The 25,863-nt window shown below is 37.5% G+C and overlaps 1 protein-coding gene across 1 annotated transcript; it reads right to left on the bottom strand.

Annotated features, from left to right (window-relative positions):
• Positions 1 to 23,648: 23,648 nt before the first annotated feature.
• LOC125471558 (acyltransferase Pun1-like) lies at positions 23,649 to 25,262 on the bottom strand. The gene has a single exon (XM_048572112.1). It carries the CDS (start codon positions 25,182 to 25,184, stop codon positions 23,766 to 23,768), a length of 1,419 nt encoding a protein of 472 aa, XP_048428069.1. The 5' UTR covers positions 25,185 to 25,262; the 3' UTR covers positions 23,649 to 23,765.
• Positions 25,263 to 25,863: the final 601 nt, after the last annotated feature.

The following is a 25,863-nucleotide window of genomic DNA, read 5'->3' as shown; positions in this document are numbered from 1 at the left end:
CTGGAATGGGGACTCTAGTAATTGATACTAGTAAGGGTAGAAAATACATCAAGGAGGTAATGTATCTACCTGGATTGAAGGAGAACTTACTGAGTGTGGGACAGATGGATGAGCATGGGTATTATTTGTTGTCTGGAGGTAAAATGTGCAGCATTTTTTATGGTCCTTCACTGGAATGCCTTGTAATTAAAGTAGAAATGAAGAGGAATAGACGTTATCCTTTAGCATTATTGCCTGATGATCATATAGCTCTCAAAACAAGCTTGTCTCAATCTACTTGGATCTAGCACAAAAGGTTAGGCCATCTGCATCTAAAAGGATTAAAACAACCCAAAGAGAAGGAAACGGTGCATGGACTTCCATACTTAGAAGAAGTTGATGAAGTATGTGAAGGTTGTCAGCTTGGAAAGCAACATAGAAAGTGGTTCCCAAAGAATCAGGCATGGAGAGCAAGCAACCCACTAGAGTTGATTCATGTGGATCTATGTGGACCTATGCAAAATGAATCCATAGCCGGAAACAAGTATTTTATGCTTCTTGTAGATGACTGCATAAGAATGATGTGGGTTTATTTTCTCAAATACAAGTCAAATGCATTGAATTGTTTTAGAAAATTCAAATCTATGGTAGAGTTATAGAGTGGTTTTAAAGTAAAATGCCTGAGAAGTGACAGAAGGGGCGAATTCACATCTTGTGAGTTTAACAAGTTGTGTGAAGATGAAGGTATTCAAAGAAGTCTCTATGGCTTATACTCCACAACAGAATGGAGTTGTAAAGACAAAGAACAGAAATGTAGTTGAAATGGCAAAAGCCATGCTTCATGATAAAGGATTACCTTACTATTTATGGGCAGAATCTGTACACACAGCTGTCTACATACTGAATAGGTGTCCTACAAAAGCACTTGGAGATATAACTCCATTTGAAGTATTCAGTGGTCGAAAACCAGGGATTGCACATCTTAGAATCTTTGGTTGTTTGTGTTATGTACACATATCAAGTGAGTTAAGACAAAAACTAGATGCAAAGAGTGTCAAGGGCATATTTGTAGGTTATGCCACTTATGAAAAGGGGATCCTCTTACTAAGAAACTTGTACTCTCAAGAGATGTTGTGTTTGATGAGAATGCAACCTAGGAGTGGAAGAAGATCTCTGAGAATTATGTAACTATGGTTAATCATGATGAGCTACCTGATATGCCTAAGGGTACATCACTTGGAACAACTCCTAAAGGTCAGAACTATGCCCAAACACCAAGCTTATTATCTTCTCATGAATCAGCAAGTGATGTGAGTAGCAGTATGAGAAAATCTCAAGCTTTTGACCACACTCCATTAAGGTGGAGGAACCTGGATGATGTTCTAGCTCAATGCAATCTCTGCATTGTGGAACCTGAAAAGTTTGATAAGGCAGCTAAGGATGAATCATGGATGATAACTATGAAAGATGAACTGCAAATGATTGAAATAAATGCAACATGGAAGCTAGTGGACAGGCCTACTGATAAACCTATAATTGGGGTTAAGTGGATGTTCAAAACCAAGCTTAATCTTGATGGATCAGTGCAGAAAAATAAAGCAAGGCTAGTAGCCAAAGGATATGCTCAGAAACCAGGTGTTGACTATAATGAGACCTTTGGACCTGTGCCTAGACTTGATACAATTCGAACACTAGTTGCATTGGCAGCACAGAAAAGTTGGAAACTATATCAACTTGATGTCAAGTCTGCTTTTCTGAATGGAGTACTCAAAGAGGAGGTTTATGTAGAACAGCCAGATGGTTTTGTAGTCAAGGAGAGTGAAGACAAAGTGTACAAGCTTCATAAAGCTTTGTATGGCTTAAAATAGGCACCAAGGGCCTAGTATAGTGAAATTGATTCTTATTTCACTCAATGTGGATTTGAGAAAAGTCAAAGTGAGGCCACTCTATACACTAAAACCAGAAGAGAAGCAGAAATCTTAATTGTGTCTCTATATGTAGATGATATTGTGTACACGGGTAATAGTCAACAAATGTTGGAGGAATTCAAGAGAGATATGATGACAAAGTATGAAATGACAGATATGGGGCTCTTGCATCATTTTCTGGGAATGGGAGTCATCCAAACACACACAAGCATTTTTCTTCATCAAAGAAAGTATGTTATATCTTTGTTGGACAAATTTGGCTTGAGTGAGTGTAAATCTGTTGCTACACCTTTGGTTATCACTGAGAAGCTTAGCAAACATGATGGCAGTGGTCCAGCAAATGAAGAACAATATAGGAAAATTGTGGGAAGCCTATTGTATCTCACAGCTACAAGACTTGATGTGATGTATGCAGCTAGTTTATTTGCAAGGTTCATGCACTGTCTTACCAACAAACACTATGGTACAGCCAAAAGGGTTCTCAGGTATATCAAAGGAACACTTGACTATGGCTTGGAGTATGTGAAAGGTAGAAATGCAATTCTAATCGGTTATTTGTGATAGTGATTGGGGTGGTTCAGTTGATGACAATAAAAGCACCACAGGGTATGCTTTCTCCTTTGGTAGTGGAATTTTCTCTTGGGCTTCAATCAAACAAAATTGTGTAGCACTCTCTACTGCTGAAGTAGAGTATATTAGTGCATCAGAGGCAACTGCACAAGCAATTTGGCTTATATTTGTGTTAGAGGACTTTGGTGAATTTCAAACTGAGGCTACTCCACTTCAGTGTGACAATATTGCTGCAACTGCCATCACAAAGAATCCTGTGTTTCATCAAAACACTAAGCATATTAATCGAAGATATCATTTCATCAAGGATGCACTACAAGAAGGAATTATTGATCTTGTTTATTGTCCTACAAATGAGCAGCTAGCAGATATATTCACAAGTCATTGGCTAAGGATCGGTTTTGCTATCTCAGAGATAAACTTGGAGTGAAATCAGCTCAAAACATAAAGGGGAGTGTAGAATTGTAAGTAATGAGCTGATAAGTAAATAAGAAGTCCTTTAATGTTAATTGTGTATGCACTTAGTCTTCAAAATGACAAGTGTAAGGCTCAAATGTGTAAGGCTAAATTAGTCATGTGTAGTGATCCTAAAAGTTTGCTAGATGTGTGGCTGAGATCAAATGTGTTGTGTTTTGGATCCAGCTAAAGCAAAACAGTTGTAAACAGTGCATGTGTGTGTGCTCATTTCAATTAGAAGAAATATATATTTCTCTACAACCTCTACAGAGAAGAAGAACATTCACATTCCACAATCCTCTTCTTATTGTTATCCTACATAACGTAGCTAAATACTACACACTAACAGTGATCACAGTAACATGCGAAAAATCAGTTTGGTTTGGCAATCCCTTTGGATGCCCCAGGAGTGCATAACAATTTTGTAGTTCGGTAGATCAAATTTCGAATGATATGAAATAGCATGTTAGTTCTTTGATTGAAGTAGAAAGGAGTTTACCTAAAATGAAGCCTGCTGCACGATAAGAACCCACTGAATAATTTTACTGAGTTGTTCCAAGTCGACATAAAGCAAAGCAAGACGAAGATAGAAATTTAGGAGTTGTTTGATAATTATTTGTTTTTTCCGTTTTAGTCGGTTTTAGTTTTCAAAGTGAAATGATTTGAAATAGTTTTTGTTTGCTTTTTGTGTAACTTTTATTTATTTATCTCGTCTCGTCTGCCATTTTTCCTCCGCTCTTCTTCATTTCTTCCTTTTATTTTTTCATAGGTGATTTTGGATGGGATCCATATTTAACTTTTTATTTATTGAAATTTTATTGGTTTTCAATTTTTGATCAAAGTCTTTGACATTGATACAATAATGCATTTCTATGTAGTTTATTATAATTTTAAATTAGAATTTGATATTTGATATTTGTACTTACTTATATAAATGAGATTTTAAATAAAATTCATGATTTGTAGGATTGAAAAAATTTAAAAATAAATTATACTTATATAAACATATATATAAATTGTCATTAAGTTAAATTATATTTATATAAAACCCATGATTTGTCATTACTTATATTAATGACACTTTACATACAAAAAAATTGATAATCTTTATACGGTACATTTTATATACAAAAAGTTGAAACTGTTTATACAAAAAAGTGGTAAGTTTTATATGAAATAATGGGTACATTTTATATTAAAAAAACAATGGGTACACCTTACATAAAAGAAAAATAAGATAAATCTTAGTTTACTACTCTTAAGTTTCGTGGTTTTCAACATTTAGTACGTTTTTTTCGTTTCAGAGTCATACCTAAAGTGTTAATTTTGAGACAATATCATACATCCGCTAGTCTAGTTGTTAATTTTCCCGTTAACTGATGATATGGTGCTCAGATGAACAATGACTGGGTGTCACGTGGATATTAAAAGAAAAATTAAACATTAAGGGGGCGTTTGTTTGCCCTCACTAAGTTGGACTGGACTGGACTGGACTAGCTATTAGTCCAATACTGTGTTTGTTGCATGCTGGGACTAACATTAATGAGACTAAAGGGGACTAGCATGGACAAAACCCTTCACTAAGGGGTCTTAGCGAGACCCCCTAATAACCATGGGACTAGCTAAGACTATCCTCTCTTTCTCGTCCTCGTCATGCTCAACGACCACTCCCGACAAACTACTCGCCATCTCTGGTCATCTAGATCAATCATTAACTTTCCGACTCTCTTTCAGATCCATTTCACAACCAACTTTCATATAAAATATACCAAATTGAAGCTGGGAGTGACAAGATTACGATTTTACCTGAATCGAGGCTAAAATGTGGTCAAATGTGGCCGAAAAATGGCCTGGAAGTTTCGGCCTGTTTGGGCTTCTTCAAATCCATGACAGATTCGAGCATTCAAAGCTAAGATCTCGGTCCAGGGATGGTGATGAATTTTTTGGCGGTGCTAACTTCATCCAATTTAACGAGGGTTGGCCGGAAAATACATCGGGAAACCTGCAACTCGTCAGGAAAATTGAAGCCGTGAAGTTCCGTTCGAACAACGCATAGCTAGAGAGGGAGGGAGGACAGAGAAATAGAGACTAGAATCAATAAGGAGTTTGACCAGGAATGAGAAAGAGACATGAATTGAGAGGTCTAAGAGGAAAAAAAGAGGGAGAGGGTGGGACGATGAGAGAAGAGAAAAAGAGTGGGACGGAAATGGTAGGAAAAGATGGTCCGGCGCAACAAACGCCCCTAAACATCAAAAAAATTACAAAATTACAAAAAAAAGAACCAAAAAAAAAAAAAGTCTTCTTCCTCAAGCCCCTGACCCACCCTCCCTTCTCCATCCTTTCCATCCACCCCTTCCACGGCTCTACGCCTCCATCCCCTCTGCCTGAGCACCCCTCCATCCCTTCCACCTAAGCACCCCTCCACCCCCTTCGTCTTCTCCATCCCCTCCACCCGATCCACTCTTTTTCACCTTCTCCCTCTCTCTACGACTCCAGGGCGTCCAATCCGCCTTCGTCGGCGCTAGCCCAGTTGCCACATGGCCAGGAAGAGGAAGAGGTTCCTGAAGCTCGTAGGAGCCCTAATTTCTATGGGCGAAATGGTCTCTGATTCAGCCGAGACGATTGGTGTTGTCTTTGGGGATTTGAAGGAATTTAGCATTCTGATTTGGACGAAATGCGCCAAAGTTTAAATCAGATTTCAAAAATTGCCAGGTTGGAGGAGTTCTCGGTGTCACTGAGTAGGATTACTGAGGCCATGACGGTTGGGATGATTCGAGGATGTAAATTGGAGATGAAGAATGAGAGTGAATCGGGGAAGGGTTTGGAGAGTTCGAGTTTTTCGGATAGGGTTTTCGAGAAGGTTTTCTCGACGGCTGTAACTGGGTTCGTTTTGGTTGTGGTTGGAAGCTTTGCTAAGAATTTGGTTATGGGATTTTACTCTGATGAGCAATCGGGTGAGAATTCGAGTGTGCATCGGCGCCGACGAAGGGATGGAGAAGGGAGGGGTGTGTCGGGGGGTTTGAGGAAGAAGACTTTTTTTTGTTTTTGGTAATGTTTAATTTTTACTTTTAATATCCACATGGGATCCTTATTGACACATGATGTCTAGTTATTGTCCATATGAGATACTTCATGTACTAAATGTTGAAAACTACGAAACTTTAGGTATGATTGGCCAGGAACAAGATAAAGCTTTTTGATTGTTTGGATCGACAAGGAAAGATAAGCATTTTTGCAATCCATTTGAAGTCCATCGAAATAAGAATTCAAGACTATGTGTTGTCTTGCTTAATCAATTTTTTGTTTTGGGTTTTATATATCTTAGTTTCAAACGATCGTTATGCCCTCGTGATTGCTTTGAAAAAAGGCTTGTATTGATCGGTAGAATACAAGAGGAAGCGGTTGAGCATGACTGCTCGTCCGGTCAAGCTTTGGATCTCCTTCAAGGAAGTTGGAGACTTTATCTCTAGGATTGCTCGAATCTACTTGGAATGTGCTTCGATTCCTCATTGGGTTACTAGGTACGCTAAGAATCTGCCTGAAAATACTCGGAATGTGCATTTAGCGAGATTAAGCTTCATCTTATACTTTCTAGGGATGTCGAAAGTTTCCGCCAAGTTACCAATGTGGTCTGATTGCTGCTTGCCCTTCACCATGATGTCGTCGACATAGACCTCCATGGTTACTCTAATTTGCTTCTTGAACATCATATTTACCCATCGTTGGTAAGTGGTTCCCATGTACTTAAGGCTAAAAGGCATGACCTTGTAGCAGTAGGTGCCTCGCTCGAACATGAACGCAGTTTCTCCTTGTCGGGCTCGTGCATGGCTATTTGGTTGTAGCCAGAGTATGTATCCAAGAAACTAAGTAACTGGTTCTCGGAAGTTGAATGTACAAGTAGATCGATCCAGGGAACTGGATCATGGTTCTTTGGGTATTCTTTTGTTGAGGTCGGTGTAGCCTAAGTAAACCCTCCATTGCCCTTCTCTTTCTTCATTACTAGCACGACGTTGGCAAGCCATGTTGAGTATGCTACCTCTTCTATGAACCTAGCCTCCAATAGCTTTTCGATTTTCACTTTGATGATCGCCACTTATTCAGGTGTGAAAATGTTGTCTCTTTTGGATCACTGGTTTGGCAGTGGGGTCGACATGCAACTTGTGGCAAGCTATCTTGGGGTCGATGTCGGGCATGTCGGAAGTTGACTATGCAAAGACGTCATCATTTTCCCTAAAGAAAGCAGTGAGTTCCTTCATTTTTTTCGGGCTTAGATGTGAGCAAATTTAACAGTCTTCTCCAGTTGTTGGGGATCAAGAATGATGTGCTCGATGTCCTCTTCGGCTTTCCGTCCCGTCCCATTTGTTGGCGTATTGATTTTGGGCACCATCTTCATGATACATCTGTTGTAATTGTTATTTGGTAGTTTTGTCATCCTTTTGGGCTTTGGTAGCCTCTACGGGGTTAAAGGTCTTCTTTTTCTTACTCCTTCAATACTTTCACACTGCATCGTTGAGATGTGGCCTGGTCAGACTTGATTTCTCCGATTCCTCATCCCGGGATACGAAATCAAATTTTTTGATACTTGACAGAGGTTACGGCGTTCAGTTTTATCAACTAAGGTCGCCCCAGAATCCCATTATACGGAGATAGGTGGCTTAGTATGTGTATAATTGTGTTTTCTAAGCGCATCTTCTGAATTATTGAGAGCTGAAGTAAGTTAGCCCCATTTCTGTTGTCAGTCATCATTCTGTCGACTATAGCGTGTGCTAGTTGGACAGATACCACTAGTGCATCGTCATGTGGGAAATCGACTCTTTCAGCATCCTGCTTGATGAAACCAATGATGGGTTTAGGCTAGGTGTTTAACTGCCTGGACCTGTGCGACTAGTAGAGTCTGCTGGATCTTCCTCTTCTTAGAGTTATTGGTGGTCCCCAAGTGCTCGGATTCAGGGAAGATGTTATTGATCCGAATTGTCTTGGTTGACAGCTCTTATTCGACATCTGCGTTTTTTCTAGGATACGCAGCTGACTTGTCCAAGTATCTGTCGACCTTACCTTTTTTCCGCAGCTTTTCTAGGTCCTCAAAGTGCAGCAGTTGTTAACTTTGTGACCAGGACCTCGATAGATTGTGTAGTACTTGGTGTGGTCCAATTTAGAGGTATCTCTATTTGATTGCTTCGGTAGCTTGAACCATGGTTCATTTTTGATGTCGCAAAGGATTTGGTAGATTAGGATCGAGAACTTAGAATAGTTCTTCGACGTCGAGCCTTCTTTAGTTAGGGATTTATCATTGCACTTGGCCTCTTGCCTGTTTTTGTTATATTGCTTCATGTCTTCCTTTAGTTGGGGATCGGTCATTGAGCTACTGCCGATTCTTTTCAAGGTTGCTCGGGTGCTTTGTCTACTTGCCAAGACTTGCCCAAAGTGCACGCTTCTCTGCCAAAACGAAAGAGTCTGCCAGAGTTAGATCTTCTTTCATGACCAATTCTTCAAATAGTGGGTGGTTTGTTGGGAGTCTTTTTTGTAAAGTTACACTACTTATCGAGTCGTTGCATCTAACTATCTTTGCCTTCTCTACTTTGAACCTTTTCACATAATCATGCAGTGACTCCTTTGGGTTCTTCTTAACGTTGAACAAATGGTCGAACTTCTTATTAATCGAGTTATAAGATGAATACTCCTTGGTGAACACCAAGGTAAGCTCATCGAAACTCCAGATGGATTATGGCGGCAAGGTATAGAACCAATCTTACGCTTCACCTCGTAGAGTGATGGCGAATATCTTGCACATAAGAGGATCTACCTGCTCGATCTCGTTTGTGAAAGGTAACCTACTTATATTGGTCATGTCCCGTCGTAATGCCTTGTCAATGATCTCGTTGCGTTGGAAATCGTGCAATTGCTGCCCCCAGTCGTGACCTACTTGTCTAAGCTGCTCTTCCATATGTTCAACTCGTCTATGTCGCGGCTGCAGTGCATGTGGTACGTTCTTAGCAGGTGAGCGAGTTCCATGCAAGTTGGCGGTTGAACTTGAGCCAGATTGAGTAATTGCTTCTCTCCGTTTGTCGTGCTACTTACTCCGATGTAAGGTGGAGGATGCTCCTTGTAGGCCTAGCCGCAAATGAACACTTAGCCTAGAATGTTGCTCATGTTGATTATAAGAGTATGGCCCCAACTGTGAATGTATGCTAGTCCGTAGGCCTAACTAAAAGTGCACGCTTCTCCACGAGCTAAGACAAAAGTATACGCTATCTCGGGGGTCCAGTCGAGAGTGTACATTACCAGAATGCTCGGTTTGTGACTGGTCGAGTGGTTGCTTGCCGGGACGCTGCTAGAAAGGTTCGTTATCTGCCTTCGTCCTACTTCGGGACACCTCGTCTACGACAGGCTACAAGAGCTAATTCACCAAGGTCGTTTACAGTGCTTAGGCACTTGTCAACTTATGACTTGTCGAGACAAGTGTTGTTCGCCATTTGTGTTGGAAAAGCTTGGACGATATGCGTTTCCTTTAGTAATGGAAGTGTAAAGGACTCTGGGAGTGAGATTTGAGTTGGAAAATGTCAAATCAACGGTGAAATGGGGTGAAAATACCCCCGGTTCAATGGTCAGTCTAGAAATATGAAGCTGGGACGGCTGAACCAGTCTTGGACCGGTTTGGATGGCTAGGAAGGCCACAGGAGTAGGTTGGACCCCGAGTTGGACCGTTAGAGATGGTTGGGTTATCGGAGCGGGTCATAACGGTTGAGTGGACCGAACCATAGGAGTGCACATGTGCTCGGTTCCCCTTGGTGCTCCTCGGGCCTACGTTGTGCCTTGGGCTTGCAGGTCTTGGGCTCAACTTTGGAGTATGTTGGGCTCGCACTGACCTTGGGCCCGCGAGTACTGGGCTACTCCAATTGAGCAACTGCCTAGGCTTCAGCTATCATTACAACGTCGTGGGCCTACTGAATGTGGGTTGCTTTGCATTGGGCTTGTGGCCTTATGGTGCAGGCCTGGGTTTGCTACTACGAGGTAGTGTGGGCCTAGGCTTGCTGTTACATGGTTGCCTATTCACCGTAGGCAAAGGGCTACCCAAGGGTTGCCACAGTGGTTGCTGCTGTGGTAGCTGCCACGGTGGTTCCCCATAAGGGTGGTGCTGCTCCACTAGCCATTGTGTTAAGCCTCGTGGATTGTCATGGTGGGGCTATGCCTCGATCTCCATCGCTTGGTCAAAATCCTTGAACGTAGGAAGTTCCATTCGTTGTGTATTCCGAATTTCTAGTCATTGTAAATTTCGAATTTGGAGTTTGTGGGTAGCAAATGGCTTAGCTTTTTAGTGGGAGAATATGGCTATTTATAGGGAAATGGCCGACACTATTTGGAGAATAGTGGTCGGACATATTGTTGGAAATGTGCCCTAAAACCAATCATATGATGATACTTTATGGACATTTCACATGTTAAACTAATCTAGTTTAATATTAGGGGCAAACATTATTGTTTGAGCCGTCTCATATAAATGTTATATGCTTAAACGATAAGTCCAAGGAATATGTGATTGGAAGAATGCGATCTAAAGAAGTTAGATTCATGAGACCATTCTTTCGTTGACACATCCTAAACGTTCCTGATCATAGGATTGTCAATTGGGCATTGACAGTCCGTTAAGATCAGTACGTGCTATGTCTTCTCTCAGGGAGAGTGACTAGTCTCGAGTCATTGGTGTGTGTGACATCAAGACAAGTACGTAGGTGCTCAATAGAGAATGAGTTCACTGAACACGATCAACGAAGAGTTCTCATATTCATGTCACATGAGAACTCATGGTTGGGATAATGCAAATTAGTCTTTTGACCTGAGGCATCACAGTTGTCTTGTGGTTAGGTCCTTAATCTTTGATTATGTCAAAGTCACTCCATCATGAGGGTGTCCATGGCATCGTTGGGGTTAAGCCACTTAGCCATGGAGGCAAGTGAATGCGCAACAAGGGATCTCTAACCTTCAAACTGTTTGAGGGAGAATACTCTATGATATGATTAAGAATCTTTGGCCAAAGTATGAATGAGATTTAGGAATGTGTTCCAAATCACATTCAAGGTAATCATATAAGCACAAGACTCACATTGGATAGTAGACATGAATAAACTATCAAACCAAACAATGTGGTCAAGAGTATTGTATTAGAGAAAGACTGTATTGCATTTGTAATCCTAAAACTGAATAGGTTATCCACCTCTTCTGATTAGCTTGGGTAACCATGACATGCTGCTAGGCGTCAACCATGGTTTGTGGAAGCCCTAAAAGTGTATTATCACTAACGGGAGAATTGAAAGTAAGTTTCAATTCACAATCGATTAGAAAGAGTTTTAATCGCCCACTGCCTCGCTAAAAGGAACCTAATGGATCGTTCACCGAGTAAGGTAGAGTTTGAAGAAACAACGGAGATGAGTAAGAATAATTAAATGGTTTAATTGTTTATCTAAGGCTAGGATTAATTAATATGTTAATTAATCAAACGAATAAGTTCGTTAAAGACCTCGGGTTAGTTTTGGGCCGCAAGGCCCAATGGGATTTGAATGTCAAGCCCATTAACTCAAGTTGTATGACAACTTGAATAAACAAAGGGCTTGAAAGCCCAATAAACCCTATAGGCTTGCCATGTTAGAAGAATAGGGCTTTTGGTCCATTAGGTCACTTATTTGAAGGGACTATATAAAGGACTTTATAGCCTAAAATTTACATATGGTAATTTTTGGGGAAAGGATGAGAACACAAGCTCTCCTTTCTCTCTAAAATTTAGGCCACCTTGGAGGGATCATCTAGCAATCAAACTCCTCCAAGGTCACTCATTTCTTCTTCATTATGCCTTGGTGATGAATCATTAGAGGTTCTCAATTTTGGGAACTTGGAGAAACCTTTTCATCCATCCAAATCCATGGATCTAAGATGCAAGGAATGAAGGCCCTCTCTTTGGGTGATTAGCCTTTGCTTATGCAAAGAGGAATCTACAAAGGTATTGATTTCTCAACTCACTTTGTTTTGAGTTGAGTCTTGGTTCACCTATCTACTAGGCTTTGAATTTCATGGGTAAATGTTTTGTTTTAAGTGCATACAAGCATGATTCCGCCTTTAATTGTTAATTGCATGCTATTGATGTTGCTTAAATGAACATGTTTTTCACAAATCTTCCTTCAAGTGGTATCAAGAGCCTAAGTCTAGTAGTTGGTGAATCCTTTTGGGTTTTGTAGTTCATAGTTTGTGATTTGAATGTTGTAATTGTTACAAGCTTTATTCTTGCTTCTTTGAATGTAAATTTTGTTAGAAAATTTGCCATCTCAAATGTTGTAGATGTAGTTCATATGAGCATGAATTTTGGAGCTAAAATTTGGTGCCATGTTTTTGGGGAAATTCGGCCAAATCCAAAGGGTGGAATTTTGGGTTCTTGTTTGACTTGTTAAAAGTGTTTTAAAGTGACTTTTGGAACCCCTATGTACCCTAGTATGGTTGTATGTTATTTCTCTTAAGTTTGAGTGGTTTTGGTATGTTTTTGGGTGAAGAATGTTCATGGAGCTCTTATGGGTTTTCATGGAAGTTCTTCATTGTTCTTGATATGTTCTTGCCAAGAACAAAAGGTTTGGTGTTTTGATTCAAAGTTTTGATTTATTTCATAAAGTTTTTGTTTTGAAATATTTCTTATGTTTAAATATATTAGATATTTGTTTTGAAAAATTAAAGAAATTTTAGTGGGTAGGTATGTAATGATTTATTCCATTACACACACCCCACTTACAAAAAACTTTGAAATTTTTTTTATTACTTTGCTTCAAAATCAGCCACCCTACTCAATTAGGGTCCTTGTGGGGCTTTTGTGCAATTATATAAAGTTTTGATACTTTTGTGTATTTGCATTTTGACCCAAAAGTTTACGTTTTTACGTAAAGGTCCAAAATCACTAAAAGGACAAATTGTTTTGCTCCTTTAATGAAGTTTTATTTTTTGTGAAAATTTTTGGGTTCTAGTTGTAATTACATGAAGTAGTGGACTTTTGTGTTTTTACAAAGTGACCCCAAAAGTTTAAGTTTTTGCAAAATAGCCCAAAAGTTGAGGTTAATTGCACTATGGCCCAAACAAGTTGAGGTCATAGCATTTTGGCCCAAATTAGGTAGAGAACAAAATTGTTTTGTCTCTTTAAATGAGAATTGGATTTTCATTTCATTTAGCTCCATTTAAATCAATTCTATGGATACAAAAACCAAATGAAAATGTTGCATTCAAGTTTAATTAGTTAAAGCGTTAATTAATTAAAGAAAGGGTGATTATGAACCTAAGCCTACTATAATTGAGCTATGTGAAAGGCCGTTTCAAATTTGTTTGAACCATGGGAATGTGTAGATTAAATTTTGGTTGTAATTTGATATGATCAATTGTTGTAAAAGAGCATAAGCTCTTCTTTACTTTAAAGTAATTTGATTTGATCAATTGTTGTAAAAGAGCATAAGCTCTTATTTACTTTGAAGTACTCCTTTCTTGTTTTATTCGATATGCATGAAATTGGAGTAGTTGGGTCCAACGCCCAATAAGACAACACACCTTAATGTGATTAAACGCGTAACTAAAATCAATCACCATCCCTAGACCGAGATTCAACACTAGGCTCGTGTTGAATCGAATCAAAGGTTCATAGTCATCCTAAGGCCCTAAGGCAACTATATAGTCCATCAATGAATGCAAATCTTATGTTAGTAGTACCATATAGTCTTGCTTTAAAAACCGTTTTAAAAGCATAGTGGGAGTATTATATACTACTAAATCAATCATATGGACCAATAGTTGTAATAGGACCAAAATGTTTTAATTGGATTAAAATGTATGTTTATATGTGATGAGACCTAAAAACCCTCAACCAAATCAATATTAAGTTGATAAGCGAGAGATGCTTTGAATATCTCTTCGTGGCCTTCCACCGTGGTAGGCTCCAATCGTTTGTGACTTGTACACCAGCTTCACCCTATCATGGGGGAGTACAAAGTGCATGCTTACACTCAGGAGGAGTCTATACGCATATGATGAGGTGAGTGTAGGCAACGAGGATGGCCGATATCATATCATTGTGAGGCTATTCTTGAACCCCTTCATGAACTAAGCATGGTGGGAATAACTTAACTAAGTGAAATGTAGCCGATATCATATCATTGTGAGGCAACATTCTCTAGAGGCCAAATAAGATGGGTTCTTGCAAGAGATGCAAATGAGTAAGCATACTCTCTCATTATTATTAATGCTAGCCGATATCGTATCATCGTGAGGTGGGCTTGGTAATAGTGAGCCTCCCATACCCTACTAAGAGTTTCCTCCAAAACTCTCGAATTCCGATGAGGGATATGGAATTTGCCAAAAATAGTGGGTGGTGCTATTTGATTTAAAGACCCGAATCAAATGGCTTAAAATCAATCAATTTATATTCGTTATGTATTTGTTTACCAATATATTTGCAAACGCTATCCAAAACTTGACAAAGAAAAGCCGAATGCTTTAATTTCCGGACTTAGTTCTACAATCCTATAGATTGTCTTTAATGGCTTGTAGATGTAACTAAGTAGTCTCATCCTCACAATCTTCCTATTGATAATGTATCATTGGAAGAATATGTTAGATAAGTCTAACATGAGAAGGACAACACTTTTAATGTCATAATTCTTCAAATACAAATTGTTGTATGAAGAAATAAGAGTTGCTTTGAACAACCCTTAATCAACACAAACTTTAGTGCTTGTTTCTTTGTTACATAAACAAGGAACTTGAGAAGTAAGCACAAGGGCATGGACACTTTATGTGCCATGATTCTTCACTTACAAATTGTTGTATGAAGAAATGAGAGTTGCCTTGAACAACTCTTGAAAGTTTGTAATTATGTTTAGAACATAATGGTTGGTTGACAAAAATAGTCCATCAACATGGACTTATGATGATTTTGAATCATTGAGTGTTGAAGTGTTAAACCACTTAACGAGACGGAAACTAGGCAAGGACTTCACCTTTGTGTCCCTATCCTAATGGTTCACTAAGTTTATTGTAAAATATATAGTGAACAATAACCGCACGCTCTCCAAATCGTTTGATGTGTATAACACATTTGAAATGAGTTTCAAGAGAGATAGTGGGAGTTTAGGGACCATGACTATTGTAATCAAAAGGGAAGTCAAATGAAGAAGGCAAAATAACTCCAAGGGAACAAACTTTCTTTATGAAAGGATGGACATTGGAAGGGGTATTTGCAAGAAATGTCTTGCAAGTGTCAAGAACACACCTTTCGAAGGTGTTGTAAAATGTTCTTGAATAATTCAAAACAGTTGGTTCTTCTACTTGAATACATGATTCTGTATTAGCAACTATGTTTTACAATCGTTGTAAAAGTGTGGCTAATAAGAAGTAGAAGATAAATGAGAGAAGAGAAAGTACTTCACATTCGAAACGTGAATCAAATATAGATCTCTGCAAAAGCGGATTGTACTTACTTCCTCATATGAACTACCAAAGAAATTGGAAAAACCAAAGATTGTCTTTACGTCCCAATTTTAAAGGAACATAATTCCGTCACAGTTGTAGAGATGGATGAATGTTTTGTTTGACAAAACATTGATCTTTATTAATGAATGCTTAGATTATGGTAATCTAATTAATTGTCTCTATAGTAGAGATGATGTGGTAGTTTAACTGTTTAGAATACGATGATGCTTAAAACCCAAAAGGTTGCAAAGTAGTGACTAATCCTAACTGAGTTGTGATACCTCTAAAACATAAGTTACGAGTTGGTCATAGATGGATGCTTTGGATCGTTAGATCCGGATCCAATACCTTCTTGTTAAAATTGTATAGAGGCGAAATGTTCGAATCTTTATTCTTTTGGAAAGAAGAAAGAATCACAAAGTTGTTAAGGTTAATTCACTTAGATGTTAGTGGCACTTGTCCACAACATAATACTACTCATGTTGTATGACATTCACCGAAGATCACTCTTGGTTGGACTATAGTTTATTTTGAATAAACACAAGTCCGAATACTTTGCAAAAGGTTTCAAAGAATTCAAGAAATGTAAGTAGATGAGTAAGACGTCTAAAGTATTTACATCCTTAGATTTGATCCAAGGAAAAAGTAACACTTTAGATTAATTTCCTTAAAAAAATATCAAGGAAAGTAGCATCGTAAGATATTGAATTTCTCCATTAGGAGAAGAATGAACATAAATAAGATTTAGTTCGTTGGACATTATCAATTACCCATATATATATGATATATACTTCTAAGACATGTTAGTTGTAGAGATCCATCCATCATGGATCTTAGCAAGCTAGTGGGAGCTATAAGCGTCTTATGAGAAAAGATCAATTGTTTGATTTCTCATAAAGATGTAAATGAATCTTTTGTTTACTAGGTTTACAAAAGATTAGTGGGAGTTGATCATATTCCTAAATTTGAATATATATACATGATATATATTAATTTTGAAAATGAAAGGAATTCTTCATCGTTAAAGTTATGACTTTAAACATTCTATAATGATAGAATGTATATGGGAGACATAGTCTATATACATGGGATGGAAATCTATAATGATAGATTTCAAGATATAATTGGATTATATCAATCCCTAAAATAGACAATGAGATGCTAGGAAGTTTCTTATATGATGATAAACTTCAATTAGAATGACAATTCTAATGAGACTAGGAAGTTGTTCTTCTCAAAGGGAATGTACCCTTTGACTCCCAAAGAAATAATGCGTAAATAGAATCCTTTATGCATACGCAGAAACGTGATTTATGTATTACATATTGTATGAAAACATTGATATAAGTTGTACCTAGAACGGTACAAGATGATATCAGTGCAAGCCCAGGATCAGAACCATGGCAACTGTCAAGTGAATCCTTAGGTATTTAAGAAATACTAAGGATGGATTCCTCAAGAATGAGGAAGAATTAGAGTAACGTAATGGAAGCGTAAATGTATTAGATTATGAATCTAATCCATCATAGAATATCTAGATTATGAATCTAATCCATAATAGAATATCTCTTCATTATGAATGAAGTGATAATGAGATATCTCTTTATTATGACTAAAGAGATATTTGGGTGGAAACGTTAAAAGTAAATGACTTTAATGTGTTCCATCATGCATGCAAAATATATTGCCATATAGAAGCTTACAACATTGTTGTTTGGATGGGAAAGTTCATTCATGAACTCTCCATTCGGTTCCAACCAGAAAGTGTATGACACTAATGGGGCGATAGCTCAAGCCAGGGAATCAAGGTCTCATCAAGGTCCGAACTCAAATGAGAGACTGAACCACATGATTGAGAATCATGTATAATGGTGACGTCGTTATTCTCAAGGTTACTTCTATGGATAACATATAGATATCCATTGTCTAGGCCTACTACTCAGCCATTTATGAAATGACTACAGAAGAGGTATCATCACTGATGACTAAGCTGATTGGCTCTAGTGCAAGTGGGAGATTGTTGGAAATGTGCCCTAAAACCAATCATATGATGATACTTTATGGACATTTCACATGTTAAACTAATCTAGTTTAATATTAGGGGCAAACATTATTGTTTGAGCCGTCTCATATAAATGTTATATGCTTAAACGATAAGTCCAAGGAATATGTGATTGGAAGAATGCGATCTAAAGAAGTTAGATTCATGAGACCATTCTTTCGTTGACACATCCTAAACGTTCCTGATCATAGGATTGTCAATTGGGCATTGACAGTCCGTTAAGATCAGTACGTGCTATGTCTTCTCTCAGGGAGAGTGACTAGTCTCGAGTCATTGGTGTGTGTGACATCAAGACAAGTACGTAGGTGCTCAATAGAGAATGAGTTCACTGAACACGATCAACGAAGAGTTCTCATATTCATGTCACATGAGAACTCATGGTTGGGATAATGCAAATTAGTCTTTTGACCTGAGGCATCACAGTTGTCTTGTGGTTAGGTCCTTAATCTTTGATTATGTCAAAGTCACTCCATCATGAGGGTGTCCATGGCATCGTTGGGGTTAAGCCACTTAGCCATGGAGGCAAGTGAATGCGCAACAAGGGATCTCTAACCTTCAAACTGTTTGAGGGAGAATACTCTATGATATGATTAAGAATCTTTGGCCAAAGTATGAATGAGATTTAGGAATGTGTTCCAAATCACATTCAAGGTAATCATATAAGCACAAGACTCACATTGGATAGTAGACATGAATAAACTATCAAACCAAACAATGTGGTCAAGAGTATTGTATTAGAGAAAGACTGTATTGCATTTGTAATCCTAAAACTGAATAGGTTATCCACCTCTTCTGATTAGCTTGGGTAACCATGACATGCTGCTAGGCGTCAACCATGGTTTGTGGAAGCCCTAAAAGTGTATTATCACTAACGGGAGAATTGAAAGTAAGTTTCAATTCACAATCGATTAGAAAGAGTTTTAATCGCCCACTGCCTCGCTAAAAGGAACCTAATGGATCGTTCACCGAGTAAGGTAGAGTTTGAAGAAACAACGGAGATGAGTAAGAATAATTAAATGGTTTAATTGTTTATCTAAGGCTAGGATTAATTAATATGTTAATTAATCAAACGAATAAGTTCGTTAAAGACCTCGGGTTAGTTTTGGGCCGCAAGGCCCAATGGGATTTGAATGTCAAGCCCATTAACTCAAGTTGTATGACAACTTGAATAAACAAAGGGCTTGAAAGCCCAATAAACCCTATAGGCTTGCCATGTTAGAAGAATAGGGCTTTTGGTCCATTAGGTCACTTATTTGAAGGGACTATATAAAGGACTTTATAGCCTAAAATTTACATATGGTAATTTTTGGGGAAAGGATGAGAACACAAGCTCTCCTTTCTCTCTAAAATTTAGGCCACCTTGGAGGGATCATCTAGCAATCAAACTCCTCCAAGGTCACTCATTTCTTCTTCATTATGCCTTGGTGATGAATCATTAGAGGTTCTCAATTTTGGGAACTTGGAGAAACCTTTTCATCCATCCAAATCCATGGATCTAAGATGCAAGGAATGAAGGCCCTCTCTTTGGGTGATTAGCCTTTGCTTATGCAAAGAGGAATCTACAAAGGTATTGATTTCTCAACTCACTTTGTTTTGAGTTGAGTCTTGGTTCACCTATCTACTAGGCTTTGAATTTCATGGGTAAATGTTTTGTTTTAAGTGCATACAAGCATGATTCCGCCTTTAATTGTTAATTGCATGCTATTGATGTTGCTTAAATGAACATGTTTTTCACAAATCTTCCTTCACATATATGGTGGAATTGTGTGAATAATTGCGAGATATTATGTGAAATAATATCTCGCAATTAACGTGGCAATTAATCCTAATTTAAATGGGAAATTTGGGAGTTACCTTTTGAATAAGGATTTGATGACGAGTAATGAGAGGGATTTGGATAAATACCATTTTGATCACCATTGACTTTTCCTTGATTGAGCTGTTATTGTCCGTTGTATGTGCGTGGGAATCCCGGTATGCCTCGAGGGTAATTTTGTTATTTTTACCCAAAAGTCCACATGTCACCTTTATAATTTTCTTGATTATTTTTTACTCTACAATAAGAACAAAATTATTTTTTATTGAATTATGTTACTGTTAAGGTGTACCATAATAGTCATTAGTCCACTCTTGTTTCTTAAACACACAAGTCAACTATTAATTAGAGCAACTTCATTTAAAACTGGAAATGTAACAACTCCCCTGACATCTAAGGTGCAAAATTGATAATTTAGTTTTAATTATATACTTGTCAATGGCGAAACCAATACTAACGTTGAAGTGTATGGAAAGAAAACTAGCGCCCCCATCATTACAAATCATCACTGCAGCCGTCAATACATTTTCATCAAAGGTCCAACATGCTGTTGTCAATTGAAGATGACACGGTCATCATCCATCTTGGATCAAGCGTATGCAGCCAATGCTTGTCCAGACAAAGCACGAGAGGGCAATGTTTGTTTGACCCCATTTTTTTGCTCTTTCTACCTTCACAATGACAAGTTGACAACTTGAAAACACCATCACAGTACGGTAATGATGAAGACAATTAAGAAACTAAGGACCTGTTGGTACTCTACTTGAATTTAACTTTTTAAATTTAAAATAGTTTTCAAGTTTTAAGCCTTAAAAACTTGTTTGGCAGGATTATTTTTAAAAACTGAATTTAAGACTAATTCAAAAATATAGTCTACTCTCTAAAAATACAAAAAGTGACTTTTTATAGTTTTTAAACTTAAAATTACTCATTTCTTTTTTCTCTCTTTCCCTCTCACTCCAAATCTCTCTCTCTCTCTCTCTCTCTCTCTCTCTCTCTCTCTCTCTCTCTCTCTCTCTCTCTCTCCCCTTCTTCTTCTTCTTATTCTTCTTCTTCTTCTTCTTCTTCTTCTTCTTCTTTATTTGTCCGCCTCTTTTTTTTGACATTTTTTGTCAATTTTCCAATCTGTTCTCTTCATTATCTCAGTTCTTTCTCTCATTCATTTTCTTCTCTATCTCCTCCGATCCTCTCTCTTCTTTCTCTTTCCTTCAATCAACTCTAACTTTCTTTCCTCCTCTCTCCTCTTTCTCCCTCTCCTAGGACTCCCTCTTTTTGGATCTTTTTATCTAGTTTAAGTTGTAAGATTTAAAATTTTTAAATCGCATACCAAACAAGTTTTTGAGTCTTAAAGAAAGCTGTTTTCAAGAAATGTTTTTAAGAAATGTTTTGAGAAATAATAAATTTTTTTGAATAAGATACCAAACAGGCCCTAAGAATTCGTAACATCAACAAAGGATACTAACAAATAGAAATAGCACTTGCCAAACCCAAGAAAAATAAAATAAACTAAAACCGACACATGGAAACAAGAACAAGGAAAGAATAGAAGCGGAAGCTACATGAAAATAAAATAAAGGGAATTTTAACGAAAAATTCTCGGTATTGTTCACTTTAACGAAAAATCACTTTTTTACACTAAAAAGTCAATCCTGATACTATTTACTTTATCATTTATTTTGTCATTTTCGTTAAAACTCAAATTTTCAAGTTTTTTTCATTAGTTTTCCTTAAAATAAAACCTCATGCTGAAAACTAACCAACATCAAGGAATAAACTAGGGAGAGCCTGGAATGAGTCTGTGAGTTTTTCCTGGTTCGATTTTCTAACGCTAATGAATCAAACGATGGTGGTCAGGAGGAGACTGAAATACTTTTGTGAGTCTTCTTGGCCTTGAAAAAATAGACTGTCGTAGTGAAGCCATCAGTTTATCCCTTTAAAAAAAATAAAAAATAAAAAATAAATGAAAAAAGGGATTACAACTAGAGAAATGAAACCAAAGAAGATGCAGAAGAGATGAAAAAGCGAGAATCAAAGCGATACAAGACGAGAGGATTGAAACTCGAGGGATCGAACTTGCTATAATAATACTATAATGGGAGTTTTTTAACATTTGTCCTCGAAAAGATAGAAATTTACAATTAAAAAAATAGTGTTAGATTACATATTAATTTTAATCATTTGAAATGTATTTTTATTAAAATTCATATATATATATATATATATATTATATTTTTGTTATTTAATGTGTATTTATATTTAATGTATCCACATTACAATTTTGTTTTTATTAATATGCACATTTTAGTGACACATAAAAATAATATGTAAACACATAAATGTACGAATGACTATACCAAAATGTTTGAAATTGATGTTTATACAGAAATATATTATAATGAACCCAAATGTATGTACTAAAATGCATTATATTGAATTAATGTACCTAAATGTCAATATCACAATGTATACCGAAATGTCTGTATCGATGGATGTACCGAAATATATTAAATGAATTAATGTACCTAAATGAAGAATACAAATTGTATAGGAATATATTACATAAAAAATTAGTTTACTTGAATGTCTACAAAAAAAATATATTATGATGAATGAAATGAAAACTAGGATTATGTTGCAGTCCTATTAGATTAGGAATGTGATTGTGTAAATCCTATAAACCTAGGGATATCTTGTATATTCCCTTTAGTAATTTAATTCCTATTAGAGTTGTAATCCTAATAAGGATTTAACCTTCCCTACTACTATAAATAAAGGCACAATGGGGTGATACAACACACACCTCACAATTACACATCTCTCTCCTCCCTCTATTTTGTCAACATATATACTTGTTCATGCAATACGCAATTATGCTATGTGGAATTTGTGAGTCAAAGTATCGAAATTAATTTAGAAGCAATTAGGGTTTTTAACCCTAGAATTCGAAAAAAAAAATATTGGGATTTAAGCGACATCGCCGCCGCACCACCGTGGAAACATTGCTGGACCACCGCACGATCCATGAAGATTATGCCGCATGTATCAACCCAACCAAGACATGATACATCGATGTAGTCAACACCAAGACATATTGCGTCTACAGCAGCAAAGCATAAAGAGATTGAAGTCATGCAAGTCAATCCCAGACAACCTTGCCAACCTCTACATTACATCACTGCCGAAGTCAACCTTCCAGAAGCTTGTCCAAAGGATTGGTATCCCTAACTATTCATATGCAATGCTTGTAGTTCTCATTTGGAAGTTCTATCAAACTCAGGGAGAGTCTCTAGAAGTATACTCACTTGATCTTAATGTACTCTTTTTCCCTACGATTAAGAGCATTTTTCCCATTGGGGTTTTTGCTACCTAACTAGGTTTTGACTAGGTACCCATCCTGGGCTGATTATACCCTGAGCTCTTCTACTTGCGTCCAGAAGACGTATAGTTTTGACTTAATGCAACTTCTCACTTTTCTCCTTAGTCTATGGGTTTTTATCCCACATTAGGTTTTACCATAGCAAGGTTTTGTGAGTTTTACCTTTTATACATTCTTCCATTGATTTGAGACTCGCATTTGTTCATTATGCCGACGACTTCATTAACTGTACTTACTTCATTACTAAAGACCTGATGCGCCATTTGTTTGAATATTTATACACTCAAGGGGGAGTGTTACAGTCCTATTAGATTAGGAATGTGATTATGTAAATCCTATGAACCTAAGGATATCTTGTATATTCCCTTTAGTAGTTTAATTCCTATTAGAGTTGTAATCCTAATAGGTAAGGATTTAACCTTCCCTACTACTATAAATAAGGGCACAATGGGGTGATACAACACACACCTCACAATTGGCTAAAAAAAAAGAAAAAAAAAACACACACACACACACACACACACTTCACAATTGCACATCTCTCTCTTCTCTCTCTATCTGCCGCACCCTCTCTCTGTCCTTTATATAGTTCAGTAAATTAGGCCTACAATAGATTAAATGTAATAAATACATTAAAGTTAGGAAGAAAAAGATAAATAAAACATCAAAATATAATTAATGAAAGAGATGAATATATGTATCAAGGGATACACAATCGTACAAAATACATTCACAACACTTCCCCCTAAGTGTTTAAATATCACGCTTCGATCCCGACATACGTCCAGGATCTACACATGATGCTCTATTGTAGGGGTGCGAGGAAATACCAGCAAGAAATACTGAATTGGAATTCCCAATATTACTCATTGCCTTGAGGAATTCTACTTCTCAATGCCTTATGCCTTTATTTATGGCAAACAGTAGGGAGAGAGAAACTTGCTCTCCAAGTAATACAACTTGTACAAAGAAAAAACTTCCAAATCTCATAGGATTATGTACGAATCTACAATAGATTTACACAACCAATATCATATAAAATATATTCACAACATTAACATAAAAATAGACCAAATGCCTAAAGAGCGTAATTTAGATCTTCGCCATGGGCCTCGGAAAACCCAGGACCAACCCTGAATGGCAAATGCTGGGGTTGACGGAGCAAAATGCAAGAAGCTCCTGATCAGACTCAAATATGGCCATTTCTTGTTCATCAAGGGTCACCCAAGCTTCGATACCATCTTGCTCTTTTGTGTCAACCAACAAAATTAGGTTCTTGAGGACACTTAGGCTGGTGACCCACGCAGGTTTCCCCCATCCAAAATCCATTTCATACAGAGGAAGTTTGCACAAACTTGAGGTTCTATAAACATTTACGCTGTTAATATCATTCCTCTCTCTAAGACACTCAGATATCACCAAAAATCCATCCTCACCTTTAAATCTGCTGGCCTTCTCATTGCGAAATTCTGTCAATCCTTGCCTCATTTTGCTCGCCAAATCGTGTAATTCAATCTCATTTTCTTTGAACAACACTTGAATTGGCCAAAACCAATTCCCCATGACATTTTCTGATATCTCCGGGACGATTATTTTGCGGAAGCTCACCATTTGGGACAGCACCGTTGGCTTGATTGAACTCTCGGGCTTGCACTGACGGGAAGCAGCAATAGAACATTTCAAAATGATAGCCAAAACAAGATGGCTGGTTGATGGGATGAAGGCTTGGACAAAACTTCCAATTTTTTCCTTGAGACTGACTATCTTCGAGACATTGAATACAAACCTTCTTGTAACTAAACTTTGAGTTGGGATTTCCAAATTTACCTTGCTGGACGGCAAGGATAGCTCTCTAGGCGGCAATAAAGACCCTCCAGTAAACTCCGGTGTCCCCAATTGCAGTTCGAGGACTCCATCACGATTTATCGCTGCCCATGCTCGCACAAACGTGAGAAGTGATGCTGCATCTGCAATCTTGTGTGAAGCGGACACAGAAATAACAATTCCTCCACAGTTGAAAACACTGATTTGAACAAGCAAAAGTGTAGATCCCAAAGCTTCGTTGGCTGTTTTAGGATCATTTTGGGCCATTAAGTGGTTGAGTGACTCCGGATTGGGTTGTATGAGAAGGTCCGAAAGCTGGCAGTTAACTCGGGCTTCAAGAAAATGAGCCCCTTCATCGTTGCACTCAATTAACGCGGGGCTTTTGACTCGGCCAGCCATTGGATAGAATTGAACTAAAGCTTTGGATAGAGAATCCTGCAAGCGCTTAGATTTTGTTGTAGTACTCTCTGAAGATTTGGAAGCAAAATCAGAAGCATTGTGGTTTGGGAAGAACCATAGGATAGTTCCATATACAGTAGGAGGCATAATTTGGTCCAGAAGAGAGAGTTTAAGAATTCTATTGTGAGGAGGAGTTGGAGATGATGGTTTGATGGTCTTTCTTGAGGTTATTTCCACCAGTGAATCGATATCACAACTACTGAGCATTGTTCCATGTCTAATTGCCATTCTTGATCGAGTAGGAGATGAGGGTTTGAGAGGTTTGGGGTCTAGATTAAGGTTGAAAATGAATTAGGAGGAAGTAGTTTGTCAGAGCGATTTGGAGATAATTTATAGACAACCGTAGAGATTGTTTAACATCCATTGACCATTTTTTCCCTTTAAATAGTTCCCCTCGTGTAGATGTGCATCTGATTAATTAATACTAGTCTATCTACACGTACTAACACGCACACGAGAGACATTTATTAATTCTGCTCGCTACCCGCTACTTACACCTTTTTAATCACACACTAGGTTTGATTTACAAATTTTTACTTTATTTTTGATATTTTCATTTGTGAAGATAATTTTGCAACAACATCACACTTCACAATTTGCATTACACTTTTGTAACAACATTACACATTCTTACTCAAAAAAACAACATTACACATTATGACCATAGAATACAAAACTGAACATATGTCATATCAAGTTGATGAAAAATCATAGAAAAGGAGAGTAATTAAAACCTGAACAAACAATATTACATGCAACTCATCAACAAATGTCCAACATGGTGTAGGCTGCAGTCAAAAACCTTTTCTCATCCTCAGAGTCTCATTCAGACGCTCTTAGAATCCAACATCTTGCAAATAATGAAAATTCAACATTTGATAGCTCTTTTTAATAATGTATGAGATTT

The sequence above is a fragment of a genome, unplaced genomic scaffold, assembly GCF_019419815.1.
Source record: "Pyrus x bretschneideri cultivar Hongxiangsu unplaced genomic scaffold, Pyrus_bretschneideri_v1 Contig109, whole genome shotgun sequence".
NCBI lineage: Eukaryota > Viridiplantae > Streptophyta > Magnoliopsida > Rosales > Rosaceae > Pyrus > Pyrus x bretschneideri.
This window is presented reverse-complemented; position numbering and strand designations above follow the sequence as displayed.